The sequence below is a fragment of the Ruditapes philippinarum genome, unplaced genomic scaffold (assembly GCF_026571515.1).
Source record: "Ruditapes philippinarum isolate M1 unplaced genomic scaffold, ASM2657151v2 ctg1599_1_1_1_1, whole genome shotgun sequence".
Taxonomy (NCBI): Eukaryota; Metazoa; Mollusca; class Bivalvia; order Venerida; family Veneridae; genus Ruditapes; species Ruditapes philippinarum.
Window position 1 is genome coordinate 63776 of NW_026862866.1, and position 16006 is coordinate 79781.

At 33.7% G+C, this 16006-nt stretch overlaps 1 protein-coding gene across 1 annotated transcript; it reads right to left on the bottom strand.

Moving 5' to 3' along the window:
- Nucleotides 1–5067: 5067 nt before the first annotated feature.
- LOC132720423 (GPI ethanolamine phosphate transferase 3-like) lies at nucleotides 5068–15773 on the bottom strand. The gene is made up of 4 exons (XM_060704566.1): nucleotides 15565–15773; nucleotides 9618–10337; nucleotides 9143–9266; nucleotides 5068–8321 (listed from the first exon to the last, which is right to left on the bottom strand). The coding sequence occupies exons 1-4, from the start codon at nucleotides 15739–15741 to the stop codon at nucleotides 6088–6090; spliced, it is 3255 nt and encodes a 1084-aa protein (XP_060560549.1). The 5' UTR covers nucleotides 15742–15773; the 3' UTR covers nucleotides 5068–6087.
- Nucleotides 15774–16006: the final 233 nt, after the last annotated feature.

Sequence of the window (16006 nt, forward strand, 5' to 3'; positions counted from 1 at the left end):
TTGGAAAACAAATTGGTCCGTTTTATCTATTTTTGATATACATGTAGCGTTTGTATGTAGTCCATGCTAAATAAAGGTCCAGTGTTAAGGCACAAAAAAGCATCGTTCGCTACCGAAAACGGACCTCGGACATGTCACCAGTTATACTCTTGAAGAGTTAATTTCGAAGGACAAAGTGGTGATAATTTAGCTCTGTGCAATTATCAGTATTAGCTAAAGAAACGAATTTTGAGTAGGTCGCTGTACAGCGGTCAATGAGCACGTAAAAGTACAGTAACTAGTGACAATAACGAGGAGGTTAGCTCTAAAAAGGAATGTTTGTTTGTACGACGGATAATGACTTAATTAATTTATTTTTACATTGTTGTTAAACACTTAAGTTGCATCCCGAGTGAAAACTATGTGTCTTAATGAAATATATTGTATTTCATTCTCTACAGTATGTATTTCATTCTACAGTATGTATTTCATTCTATAGTGAGAAGATTTTGCCAAGGAGGACTCTGGGGAGTCGGTGCCAAACGATGCAGTTTTAAACTTAATAAAAAATAGTTTGTTCAAGAGAAATGTTTTTAATAGGAAAAGATTTGATCGTCAAACTTTTTATAAACATGTATTTCACTGAGTAAACTTGGTTGATATTTACCATATATCTAGTGTTTCTTAATATACTGGTCATATTTTGTCCGCCCTCATTTATATTCGCTCTACTTTAAGATCTTTCATTCTTTACTTCAGGCTCATTAATGTTGGGTAGGAAAGTCTTAGTGTGTTTGTTCCTTGTCACTGCCGCTTTCAGCTTCCCTATTAAAAGTAAGTAAAATCCATTTTGTGATGAAGGCATATTAACTGTTCTTGTACAAAAATTATACGCTAGTATACAATGTTTATATATGTAGTTACCGAATCTCTCCATGTTCTAAATACTTAGTGAGCGTATAGTAACTCGACAAAACCTTGCAATGCTTCCTGGACTGCTTTAAATGTATCTTTAAACATTATCTATGACTTTGATAATCATTTTTAAAGTGCGCTATTCACTACATCCATAGGGAAGTCCGTTGTATAACTAAATTGCCTTCTAGAGCTAGAAACAAGTCAGGAAGGATGATTTTGGTTAAGTGCTGCCTACCATGACCTTGGGTTAGGTGCACTCTATAACGACCAGAAAAGAAATGAAGCCGACAGATGGCCGTGAGACTTGAGACAATAGTATTCAATATACATTTATATACATGTAAATGACTTTATTAATCTAAATTCAAAATGCGAAAAAATAAATCATGTTCTGTCTTATTCCTGTATGGGGTTTTAGAAAAGGCTACCAGGAATATGTCGGCTGTAAAAAGTTGCCCCGTACTTAAATGTTGTTATATTTTTCTGGTCCTTCGGGATCATTGATGACAGCACTATTAAGTGTTGAGAATTGAGTACCGCTCAAGCCGGTGCTAGGGGGGGGGGGTGAGGGATGTTGCACTTAACAATATCCCTCATGTACAGACACAATCAAAACGAGTCTGCAAATCTCTTGTAGTTTTGTTGTGATTAATGCTTCCGAGGAATCACTTTGATTCCAGATTTCAAACATTATTCATTAAGAGATTTACATAATAGTACTTGCCTCGGATTTCTTATAAGGTACAAGTTTTATCATGACAATTTAGTAAACAACAGTATGTCTTATGTCATTTCGTACCCCATTGTTGCTCTGATATATTTGAAGAACATGCGATTTTCTTACAGAAAAAAAAAACAGATTAGTACATAGTTCCGTCATGCCAGTACATGGCGGAAATTAATCAAAACAAAGTACTTTGGCTCGACTAGGAAGCTGATCCATGTGCTCATTGGGTAATGAACCATGCATGTTTGTTACATGTAATTCTGATTGGCTCAATTTATTATATTGCTTCATAAAGTTCTTCTGTGTACCCGCGGTATTATGAAATATTTACGTCTTCTTTTTACAGCGTGTATAAATCCTCATGATGGCGGCGAACTGCAAGTCGGAGAAGGCTACCATGACAGATGTAATGTGTGCACGTGTCAAGAAATTGGACAAATCAAGTGTTCTGATCGCAAATGCAAACGTCGACGTGTCATGCTTGAGGCCTTGTCAATTAGTGATAGGTAGGACTTTACCTCGTATGAACCAGTAATTGATTACGAAGAAATGCCATCCAAAGACGTATTGATTTGCAGTTCAAATCCTATGCATTGGGTTCATATGGCTAGAGATTCAATATTTATATAATATTTATTGTGTAAGGATCACGTGACCGTATCGTGCAGGCATATCATCAAAATAATAAAAAAACTTTTCCAACAAGCATTAACTTACTACATACCCATTTTTTAGTGTTCTTTCATTCCAAGAGCCGTTAGGTTCTGTCATTTACATTTAGATGATACTTTGAAAAATGTAGGAAAAGGATATTTTCTAATCCGAAATCTCTTTGAGTGGGAACAAGTATTTTAATTACTGTTGTTGTTTTTTTTTTTTTCAGAAATACAAGGAAAACAAATGTCTTTGAAGTAGATTTCATCCAACTTTAGTGTACATGTTGCAATTCAACTGAAGACAAGAAATAAAAATTTATATTCACAGCTTACTTTTCTTATTTGCCTTCTGAAAAAAAGTTTCTTATAAATCCAAAATTTAACATTCTGTTATGCTGTGACCAATAAAAAGGGTTACTTAAAAATTGTTTTCATTTGCGAAAATTTGAATTTGTAATCCTCTTTTTAGATTCATTTATTGAAACCAGTTTTCATGGCCCAATATCACTTACAGCGTGCGGGAAAAATATGCCGAAGTTGTACAGTTATACAATCCCTATGCTGCAGTGTCACACCTATAAGAATTCTAAGAGGGTCAAAGTAAAGCTGTATTCAGTCAAGTGCACGCCATAAAATGTAGAACACTACTGTATACAGTGCGGTAAAAATCCTGCGCAAAGTTGAGGTCAAAATGGTGATACATAACAGACGGAGGATGTTATTAACGTAGAAACATAAGCAAAATAAAAGAAGGCACTTCCTCGTGTATTTTTCCCTATGGTAGGGTGGTTCTCTATATGATCTTGGCCATGGTTTTAAGTTCGGATAGTATGCTGCCCTAAAAAGATCATGTTTGAAAAATTAATGTGCAAAATAATATTTACTGGGATAGCTTAGCAGTAAACAATTCCAAGGTATGTTTATAATTCCAGGGTATACATAAACTGACCCCCTCTCAACTCAAGGATCATGATTTCTGTAACTTTTTGTAAAAGTCAACTAAGCATTGCCGTACGTCAAATATCCAAACTGGCGCTTTAGTTTCACACAATAAGACTAAAATATGTTTTCTTTTATGAGTCTCTATATCAACTTTGTGACCCCCAGGGTGGGACAAATGTTGCCCCTAGGGGAATGATATGTATCAATTTTGTGTAGGTCCACAAAGCGATGAAACATGATCAATATCTAAACTGTGGGCATTAAATGTTAAAAGAGTAAGACTTAGATGTATTTTTTCTAAAAAGTATATGTAAATCAAGTCATCCCTGAGGTGAGGCAAAAATATTAACTCGAGGGGCGTGATTAATATACGTTTTGCAGAGGCCTATAAGACATTGATACTTGCCACGTAATAAGATTTAATGTATATTCTTTATAAGTCTATATAAATCAAGTGACACTCGGAGCGAGGCGGGTGAAACTAATATCACTTGTAGTTTTGGGCATTGTCATTTCACAAAATTAGACTTAAATGTATTTTCCTCAATAAAGCCTATATGAATCAAGTGACACCCGGGTGTGACAAATTTTGATCTGAGAAAATCCAAACCTTGGTTCTGCACATGGTTGGACACAATGTTTTGAAATATATACATGTATATCATAACTGAGAACTTGATCTTGTGCTGAGGAAAGTCAAATCTGCGAATCATTATGTTAACAATTTTACCCTGTAGTTTTAATTCATCGATTCAAATGATACAAAGTGGCCACGAAATTCCTAACAGACGGACGGACTGCCAGGTACATTAATTTTGATATTCCTTTTTTCGAGTGTGTAAAAAGTTGTAATTCTTTTTGATATTTTCTTTTCAATCATATCGTACTGACATGTAATTGACAGATCTCTAATCTGACCTTTAACTTGAATAACGATAGATTTAATCACAAACATTGACTTGTTTTGCTTTTTAATGTTTTTTTTGTTGTTGTTTTTTGTTTTAAGGTTGTTGTAAAATTTTATTGTAATACACTGATCTGATAATTTGAATATGACAATTTAGGTCATATAGGGATCAATCCGTTTTCTAACAAGTAAATGTTGATTTTGTACCAGCGCTTTACTGTTTTCCCTACAAGTCATTATCAACTTCTGTTTTATTAATCAATTTATTAATATTATAAGCAAAAGCAGTTTCGGTGTTTATTGATATGCACCTGGTCGTCTGTCCGTCCACCTGTTAGCGATTTTAAGTTGATATTGGACCTGCCCCAGAAGTCACTGTGGCATATAGCATTTCATTAAGGGCCATTAAAAAAACTGACATTTATTTATATGATGCCCCTTGGGTCAATATATGCCACCCAGTGTGTCACCTTATTTATATAGACTTGTATAGAAAAATCATCTTATTGTGTGAAACTAAAATACCAAGAGATAAGATATTTAGCATGTTGCATTACTTTGTGAACCTCTGCAAAACTTACATTAATCATGCCCCTGAGGTCAATATGGGCCCGCCCCAGGGTCACTTGACTTATATACACTTATAAAGGAAAACACATTTAAGCCTTATTGTGTGACACTACAAAGCCCAGAGCTTATTTAACATGTAGCATCAATTTGTGTAGATTTCAACAAGTGATATTAATCGTGTCCCTCAGGTCAATATGGTTATTCTAATGGCTAAACTATTCAGAAATCATGCCATCTATATAACAAACTTATCTTTGCTGACATAAAGTCTTGAATAACAAATAAAAGACGAAAAACAATAATGATAAAAATGCTTTAATGACTTAATTATCAAAACTGTAATAAATTACAAAATACAGCACCAAAATTACAATTACAAGCATGCACCAAGGTTTTATATAATAGCAATATTTTTTGATAAACACAAGTAAGAATAATGCAACTATTTACACATTGTAAGAGATAACTCTGATTTGATTATTGACAAAGTAATATAAGTTACCTCCCTTTACTGACATGATCCTGTGAGGCAATCAATTTTGTTTTGATAATGAGTAATAATGCCCAAACCATTTATTTATTTTTTTCACAAAAATTCCTCTCAGATCACTTAATTATTTATTTTAATCATTTACATGATAATTGCAAAATGATGCAACATACAAATTAGTTTTTTCATGTAAACAAAATCTAAAATAACAATGCTGAAACTCTTATAATAACGTTTTATCAAAGGAGTAGTGGTCCATTAGCAGAACATGTTTTGAGGATAACAAGGTCACAAAGTCCTGTGACTCCTATAGTGAACATTTCTTTGGCAATATACAATATATTTACCAAACTTTCCTTTGCTTCATTTACATGTATATATAAAATTTATATTTTCAAGACATCTTTACTATGTAAGTCTATATTATAAATAGATATCTTCAAGGGTGACAGGCATATATCCATGGATTCTGACCAAAGCTGGGCAAGTATCATCAGTATTACATACTAATGGTGTATTAATAGATAAAGAAGCGTAACAGAATTATTGTCGTAGGTGAATAACTTCTCAATAAAATCTCTTCATTTTCTTTTTGCCATGAACAAATATTTTTCAAATAGTCTATTAGAGATTCAATATATAATGTTGTTTATTCTATTCTATAAACAAACAGTTACCTCAGGTACATCTATTGTATAAATTTTTATTTCCTTTTTTTACACCTATTTTAAGTGTTGTACCTCAATCAAGACTAGTTGGAAGTAATGACTCTGTATATAAATTAGTTACCGTATCTATATAGCAAAGTGAATGTTATTTTGATTTAGTCATCTATTTTGTAGCACTATAAAACACCAGTTACAAGAGGGTTCTTCAAGTTTGTGCTTTTCAGCGCTTATTAAGATTTTTGTTTAATTTTTGCTGCCCATTTAGTTATAGAAGAATTGACTCTTGCAAGCAGTAAAGTGACTACGATCGACACAGCAAAGACAGTGAAGCTTGACATTGCCTGGTATACAAATCTTGGTACAAATATCTTCCATACCATTAGATGTCGCTTGTGAATAGCTGCTGCTAAAATACTGGATGTCAGTTTTAATCCATGAAAAAGGTACAATGAGAAAAACATCTTCATTTGAAGATGGCGGAACACTTTTTGGTTTTCATGCATGACGAAATCACCGCGCCAGTTGCCGCCTTGATTGTCTCTCCAAAATGAGAAGTATTCTGCAATCACACCTTTCGTACAAGGTAAGAGTGTTAACAATGGCACTAAAAATGTAAACAATATTTCCGCAGCAAACATATTACAGTGAATCAGAAATGCAGGGATGATTTTATTCTCCCAGTCTCCAATGAAACCTATAAAAGCTGTTTCAAACCTTATAGCAGGTATCGTTGCCTGATGTCCAAACCCATAAAAATAATTTCCCATCATCAAACACACTGTTAACAGACCGTTAAGTAAAAGATCACTTTCTCCGCACAATTTCACCGATATCGTGAACAACTCAAAAAAGCAGTATATGCCACAAATAGCTGTGAGAACACTCGGAGAAAATCCCTCTCCTAGCAACAAGGTAAGTAATAAAATAATGGCAGTGCCGCTATAAATAACCGCAGAAGAATAAACAGTTCCGAGACCAAAAACCTTCGGAACATCATTTGATGTATCATCACTTGAATCAACATCATTTTCCCAGTTACTTTTCACATATTTAAACACTTTATGAAAGATATCCTTCCCGTTTTGTGTAGAGGATATTGACATTTGGTTTTTCTGATTTGGTAATGTGTATACCAGCATAGGGAACATTACTATGGCAACGATTGAGATCATTAAAGAAATATACACTGTTTGTGGAAGTAACACTTGCTGCCAAACTGGCAAAGAATCTAAGATCTTGTTTGGAAGATGCTGCATTGCCCAGTACAAGACTGTTGCAACGGCTGCCACTGGCATTAAATATCGCGCACAAAGTGTTGAAAAACTTGCGCTATTGAGATTCCCACTTTCTGTAAGCCATTTACGTGGAAGATAAATACTGACTAGAAGGCAAGCCACACTAAAAAAATATGTCACATTCTTATTTGCTTCAATATTTGTATCAGTTGTCTCCCCTGCTGCTTCAGCTTCAGTCATTTGCTCTTCACGTTTAGTACGAAAATTAACAGAGAATCTTACGCACCAACTGCAAGCAATTGAGAGTATTGTTACTAACATCACTGACTGAGAAGTAAATCTTTTAATGTCCAGCTTTAATGACTTAGATTTTGTCTTTGAATGATCTTTGGTAAACTTAGTTTCCTTCAACAGTTTCAAAATCACTTTAGAATAGAAAAACCATATACAAGTTTGTGTTAAAAATAAGCAGACGTCGTCTTCAAAAACAACAAAACTGTTAGAAAAGTAACTCAAACAAGTTATAAGTATGATTATCCCAATCACACTATTGTCTATAGATGTCTTTAAGGCTTTACCGATTTTTAGCAAGAACGAGACTGAGGAATCTGATGGTGTCTTTTCCGATCTCTGTAGATTACTTCTGGTAATCAGTATAATCATCCCTAAAGCAACGAAATCAAACAGTCCAAGAATATATGCCATGATGTTCACCGCACCGTCGTTAAGATAAAACGACTGAACTAATGAGAATGCGATAAAAACTAACGACAATATAATCACAATTATCATGGTCCCGTTATCTCTATCTTCAGACAGACTCGACGCCAGATATAACAAATAAATATTCACTAACAATGTCACGCCTAGAATAATTAGCCCTAACACGATCGATGTCATATCGAACTTGGCCCACACTTCTTTACACAATTTCTTTACCTCGTGCATATATTCTTTGTACTCCTTTTCTAAATAGTGCAACTTCTCATGAACATTTTCCTCGTTACTATTTGTAAACATATTTGTCACTAACGTTTGTAGCTGCACTTCTGCGTTTCTTAAACGCTCGTTAAGAACAAGAAGTTTGTGTGGTGGAAGATCAGACGATGTTTTCAAATATTGGTTGATATATTGACTGATCTGTACAGCATTTACACGTAATGCCTCCACTGAATGGTATACCTCTTTAATGTGCGAGTCCCTCGACCAGCTGCAGTGATTCATCAAATCTGAAATGTGTTTAAAAACCATAGAAATAGATTTCTTTCTGTTAAGTTCAACATGTAAAAGAGGTAGTGCTGGTCATGTAATTAGGGGTGTAAGCTGCTTAAATTAAAGCCCTGCTGGGGGCCATAATCTGATTTTTTTATTATATGTCACTTTTCCTTGGGGCCAGGTAGAATACTGTAGAAAAGTGATACAGACTCGAGACTTTCCTCGAAATCTTACTAACTAAACTTAAAATTTGAAATCTCACTTCCATGACACAATTTGGGTCCAACGTTGTAAAGAATTTTTCTGAGCTCAGTCACTTGATTGGTCAGAAACCAGCACAGAATGTATATTGTCCAATGAAAATCCTGAGATCTGAGACAGAACTCAAAAAAAAAGTTTTAAAACCTGAAGGCTAGTTCAGTTTAAAAATATTTGAGCTCAGCTGTGAAACAAGTTTATGCAATTTTTATTAATTGCGTGATATGATTGGGAACTACTGAGTACTGACTTGAAATTTCTTACTTTCAATGAGATAACTAAACCTGAAACTTGCATATATGTATTTCCACAACTTGAATGATTTTTTTGATTTGCATGATTATAGTTCACATCTAGTTGTGAAAATATTTATAATTGTTCTCATGTCTCAATGAAATACACACAAAAAAATGTATAGTCCATATAAGATAATATATTTCATTTAAAATATATAATCCATATAAACTTAACAAGTATATGTATAGCTATATTATTTTATATTATGCTTATGGAACCAAGACTGAATAGAAAATCTCTATTGCATTTATATAATTTGAAAATACACAAACGTTCATACCTGTGACAACTGTACCAAGGTTGGAGAATGGTATTGGAATACCAAGCAAAAGAGATATGGTTGGTACCAAGTCAATCTGGGATACAGTCTGGAACTTCCCTGGTTCATATTTAGAGGCCGTTATCTGTAAATATATTATATATACACACAATTTACATACATATATAATAATAATTCAGTGTTCAATCTAGACTGTGCCATTACACACAATATGTGTAATTAATTTAAATGTCATTGTTTATGACTATATTTCTCAGAATGGCTTATTTTATATTTAACAAAGTGTTTATGGTAGAAGTAAAACAGATATTTAATTATAATACTTTTTTAAGTTCATAAAAAAATATTTGAAATTCTGATAATGTATCAAGTATATTATTATATGTATTTCAGGTTAAGCCCTCTCTGACTAATTCATCACCAAAGCAAATATTTAATGGAATATTCTTCCGGATTAAACTGATAAACAGAATACCTGTGATGGACTGTAGACAAACATCGCGGCATCTAGTTCCTCATCACTGTCACCACCATGATCACCTGACTGAGTCATACCATGATCACCGAGAACAAACAACACCGTGTCTTTGTCAAGTCTCTGTGTCACGTTCCGCACCATCTCGTCCATCTGCGTTAACTTGTCTGCCATCACAGGATGATTTGGGCCATACCTGTGACCACAATGATCCACACCTAGAAAATGTCCAATTGTGATATCCCAATCTTTTAATCGTAGCTCTTGATAAATGTTCGCTAATACACCATTATCAACCGTATGAAGATCCTTAACATTAAAAGAGGGATATGGGTATTCTCTATGGAATCGACCTGGAAATAAATTTGTCCAGGTGTCGTCACCAAGAAATGTTATCTTTTTCCCTGACCGTACCAACTGATCAACAAAATTGTCTTCCGTGATTTCTACACTAGCAAAGTTTGATCCAGCATCAACAAATGTAGGTAAACTTCCAGTAGTTAAGCCCTTTAACCTCTGTAGAGTTGTAGTAGGAGGGTCAGCCGTAAATCTGTAAAGTCTCGCATTCTTGGGCTTATGCTGAATAAGATCATGTACTGTCTTCATTTTATTAATATATGGTTTTTCTTTGGCATTGCTAGTAGGGGCTATAAAGTCAAATCTCAAGGCATCAATAAGAATAATTACAGCTTTGTCAAAACGTCGGTGAAGCCAGCATCCCTGAAATCAAGAAAAGAAAAATTTTGAAAATGAATCTTACATACATAAACAGAAGTGGAGCAGTGGCCTAGTGGTTAAGGTGTCTGCATCTCAACCCAGGGATCATGGGTTTGACTTTGAAACCTTATCGAATCACAACCATGTTTATTCATATGACACCAGTACTGGTAACACTGTGGTTGGTTCCAGGAAGCAAACTCCATAGTGATTTAAATAAGTTGCAAGAACTTGTTTAGCAATCAAGCGTAAATAAATATGTTTAAACCATAAACAGAAGTGAAAAAATTGAATTTTACTTTTATATAAGAAATATTAGGAATTAATTATATTTATTAAACTAACATCTTAAATAAATTTGTTTATTTTATTCTATTAATGTAAACTGACTCGGAGATATAGCTCAACTGCCACCACATTGAGTGCCAAATATCACAGGAGGAGAGAAAAATTGTGCTGCCTCACAGGGACTAGAACCTGGGGCCCTTGTTGACATATAAAACCAATACACTGTATCGACAAACCCTATCGAGGGTAAACATACACACGGCTGCTGTTGAAAATACTATACTTTACTAGGGGGAATGAAGAAAATTACACATCTTGACCACATTAATTACTGATCAGCTCATGTATCAGATATAATTACAGGTCTATTTCCAGGTTGCAATTATCCATTAATAATTTTCAATGTGTTTATAAATATTGTAAATTTAGTTTAAACTACTGTTATGTCTTTAGATATAAAGTGTTCAAAGCCAAAAAATGCTGTTAAAGGGAGACACAGGCAAAATTTTCATTTCTTTGTTTTAAATTTTTCATTCATTATTGAGTAAATTTCCTCAAAATGAATACACTAGTCTAGGCAGGAGCAATACTTCTCTTCTTATAAAGAATAAAATGTCGGTTTCCTAACTTGACCCGCGTGGGTCAGGTTAAAGCGTTAAAATTTCACAAAAGTTGTCACTGTGAACTCTGGAAACATTAATGAACATGTCAAATGAATAGCTTAGACTTGTTTCAATCATACAATATGAATAGCTTAGACTTGTTTCAATCAATTTCTGATATGCAAGAAAAAGAAAGGACTCATAATCAAGGCTTTATCTATTTACTCTAAAGGATACATTTGTTTCTACAAATGTACATGAAACAATTACTCTGGAGTGTATAACTGTACTATCAATTATTTTTAACTGTACTATCAATTATTTTTAAAGTTTAAGCTTAATAATATTTTTTTTGATAATTACTTTTTTGTAGTGTCTGTTCTTTTTATAAGAATTCATGCATAAAATTATTTATCATTAAATCACCTACTATGTTGATTGCTAAAAATGTGTAGCAAGTTTAAATGTACATAAACACTGGGCATTGGGAATGTTTACCTTCTTCAGGTCATGTGACTCCCTTTGTCAATACAGTGTATAATATCTGTAATCTTATCTATAGAAAATATATATTAAGCAGATGATGGATATTAATTTTCTTCTTTGTAATCAACAGGAGATTATTTCAAGATAATTTTACCATTAATGATGAGACAAATGAGCCGAATGTCTGTATAGCATACATTTAAATATTCCAGGAGAAAGGGAAACAAAACTAAAAACACACAACTCACTTATGATATAGCGACAACTTTTGGCTGGCAGTATGAGTTAGTACTAACTCCCTTCTCATTATGTCTTTGTTTGGGCATTATTTCGGCGGCACGAAATACCCAAACATACCAAAATACACCCAAATATAGCAATATTTATTTTTTTTTGTATAAAAAATAGATTACAATGAGAAATAAATATGTATTTATAGCGAGCTTGAGGTGCTGGCCCGAAGGGCCTGCTCGCAAAGCGAGCTTTACGGTAACGCGAGTACCTGCTAAGTCATGGTTTTGAAAACTTTCGTCCAAAGTACCGAATTGGAGACATCGCAACCTTTCGAATTTAAAGATATCGATAAAAACTGAGAAATTCTGACTGATACGGATGTGTAGACTGGTCACCCGCGCACGTTTATGGGAACCATAATTGGACAGGGAACCAGAATAACGGAAGCTGTGTATAAATCAAAGGGCTGCAGCTCTATGGTATTTTCTGATCTTTGCAATCTAAATCATACTGACTATCTGTATGTACTTTCCTGTATAAGTTTTTTTATATACTATAATTCATCTTACGCAGCGACAGCGTTTTGATTTTCTTCTAGAACACTTTGAGATTTACATATGGAATTTTGCATGAAAAAAATAGAATTGCCTCGACTAGGATTTGAACCATAAGCCTCTCACACCCTCAACGAGACCGCTTACCTCTGCACCACGGCGAAGTTATACATATGAACCTTGGATAAAAACGAATACATTATGTAATTCTAAATTGAGAATTTCCATTTCGTGTTTGTAATCCTTATTAATTTCGAGGTATTTTGTTCACGGTAAAAGTGTTGTTTAACACTGATGAAAATAATTTATCGGAAATCTTCTCGCCAAAACAGTCCGACATGTATATATTCCACTACTCGACAGTCAGATTTATTTGTGTACTACGCTCTGGAGTATTCGGTAATCGGCATAGCTAAAAATAGCATTTTCATTGATTAAAATGATATTCATGATAATCCGAAGCTTTACGGAAATAGCCGAACATTTTTCATTGAGTAAAAAGATATTCATCCGCGAAATTTGTGATTGTAACCTCATATTTCTATTGACTAATCTAAACTTTTAATGCACTGTAATTCGTTAAATGCCTACATTAAAAATTATTCTTTCTTTTAAATTGGTGGTTTTTAAGCAGTTTTGAGTGAGAACTACTTTGCGTTGTTAGGACTGTTAGGAAATTTTGTGTCAGACTGTGGATGTTAGCTATGTATTTATCTGATCTTGCGATCAGAAAATACAAAAATGAAAATCGAAGGCGCCATTTTGTTTGAAATCTGATAAATAAAAACAATTTTTTGTCGAATTTTGTTGTGAAAACTATCTAGAATGAAAGAAAATGGTCTAACTAAGAAAATGAATCCGAACACCAATATCTTTTATTCAGTCGTTAACGCTGTACAGACGTTTAAAGTATTGTTTACGTGACATCACAATGTAGCGCCAAACAGCACGTGCAAAACAAACAAATCAAGTGCGCTATTTTAATGTCGCAAACGCTTTAAGTTTTACATTTATTTCACTTAAAATAATCTTTATTTCGCTTGAAAAATTATAGAGTGAAATAAAACAAACAAAGTTTTATCAACGTTTTCAAAACTCGTAATTCATTTCACGACAGGGACGGCAGAGATCTGCCAAGAATTTGAAAGTACTGGGCCCTGGGCCCACTTGGTCTGAAAATGATGGGCCATTTTTACCAAAGTATGGGCCTTGGGAAAATAAGTAAACATTGACCAAAATAACTGTTAAAAAGTTTGTAGATACATGTAATTGAATTTCCCAGGTAATAAAACTTAAATCATATTTTATGACAAGTGGTTCACTTATAATTCAGTACTTTACCAATAATTAAAAATTATGCCTACATGGTAACTTTCTAACTAATATTAATTGCAGGCAAAAATGAAAATATTTTTTTAATGGCTGCTCAAAAATTTGATATCCAAATTTGTTCACATAATTGCTGGTTCTTACTTGTAATATTTTATATTGTGCATTATCCATTTAATTGTTCCTACTTTGCACCAAATGTCCCTTACCACTGTATATTGACGAATTTCATTGCCCCTTGTATGCCTCTGTGTAGACAGCATACATCAAAGACATTTGCCGACAGACATTTTGATCATGAAAAAAGTCATGCACAATGTTTCTCTGATTGGTTAATCACCCTGTCAAACATTCTGATGACGAAATATACATCTTTTTTTACACTTCATCAGCCAAAACTTGCGTGAACTTGAGTGACCTTAGGGTTGATCAAGTTGAACACCTGTCAGATTATAACTGTAACTTACAGTATTTCTTAAAATAAGCAACACTTTTTTTTCAGTTACCGATAATCATTTTTAAAATATTAAGTAGTAGTTTGTATAATTTGTTTGTTTGTTTATTGGATTAAATTTACGGTAGTAGAAATGAGTATCTGTGTGGGAAAGGGATTATGAGAAGAAATGCGGTAAGTAGACAACATGGACAAAAGCTATAGGGGAATGGATAAACTAAAGAATATGCGTAATTACAGGAGCATGGGTAACATGTTACTGTTGGTACCAGTTTTGACTGGATGACTAAATAACCCAGCAGACAGTTTTGTTTTCTTATAAGTCTGGCACAGATTTTAGATGCGCCCATGGCCCTTTGCTGCCGATTTTCCTGCGCCATTCTCATTTTTTTAGCGCCAATGGCGCAAAATCGCGTCCTCGGCAGATCTCTGGGGACGGGGTCATATTTATATTTAACACAGTACGTGTGACGTCACACGCACTCCGTCCCGTCACTGCATTTGAGATTGTTTCATACTATTTCACGTAAAAAGTACATCGAGCTCGCTTTGAGGCTTTGCCTTTTTCATATTAAAATAATATGACTTAGCCTGCTAAAACTTTTATTCATTCCGTTGAAATGGGCAGTTAAGATGTTGTAAGGAAATAAAGTTGTGACATTTGCTTATCTACTATATAGGTTCTTTATGAATGTACTTGCAATTTTAAATCAAGATATGGATATGGTATTTCTTGTCTTAACTAACAATTTTAAGGTGTAATTTTGTTGAAATTTCATATTGTATACAAGTGTCCATGTTATTTAAAAAAAAATAGCTTTAACAGAGTACATATACAGTATTTTGGTTCAAAACACAATGATAGGAAAATGTATATTTGGGTATGTTTGATTATATCTTAGTGAAAGTGTATATTGTATTCATGATTAAAACAGCACTTTTTTAGTAGAAAACATTTATTTTTAGTATAATTTGGTAATATTTGGATATATTTGGGCAATATTTGGGTGTATTTGGGTATTTCGTGCTGCCCCATAAATAAATTTATTTGGATATCTATATATTCTCTTTACAATTTACAGTATTTCATGCAGTACATAAACTAAAGCAACAACTATGGAGGTATATAATCCTGAATCTTCATCATACATGACACAATCAAACATTCGAATCTTTCCAATTTGTTTCGTCATGGTTATTTTGACAAAAACCAAACAATAAATAAACTAACTACTCCTGTCCGGTTACTATTACAGTTGAAATTTAAAGAGAAAACTGGTCACCTCTGCCCCGTGTGATTTTCCGTCCCAGTATGATGCAAAGTCAACACGACAGCTACTGTTTAAAGGAATTACATCTCGCTTAAGTAAAAACCCTTTAGTAAATATTATGCTACCAACAAAATACATGAAAAATAGATAAAATAAAAGAGACACAAATTTAAATGTGGAGATCTCCATGATGGAAATCACTTCGCATACTAAAAATACTGTCCAATCAAATGGAAGATCGAAGATTAACTACCAAAAAGAAATTTAAATAATATCGTCTTTTTTTTTCTTTATTTCTTTTTAACCGTAGACTATACTTTCTCAGTATCTAATATGTTTGGTATGATTCCGGAGTCAGTCGTCCACCTAAATAAGTCAACAATGCAGAGCAGCATCCGACGTGACTTAAAGCAGCAAGTCTCCATATCTATATTTGTCTGTATCTACTGCAACA

Excerpts from the sequence above, each read along its gene's own strand:
- LOC132720423 (XM_060704566.1), bottom strand. The coding sequence starts at position 15,741 with ATGGAGATCTCCACATTTAAATTTGTGTCTCTTTTATTTTATCTATTT. Across the intron at positions 10,338-15,564 it reads GAAAATCACACGGGGCAGAG|GGATGCTGGCTTCACCGACG; the intron begins GTGACCAGTTTT and ends TCTTGATTTCAG. Across the intron at positions 9,267-9,617 it reads TTGTCTACAGTCCATCACAG|ATAACGGCCTCTAAATATGA; the intron begins GTATTCTGTTTA and ends ATATATTTACAG.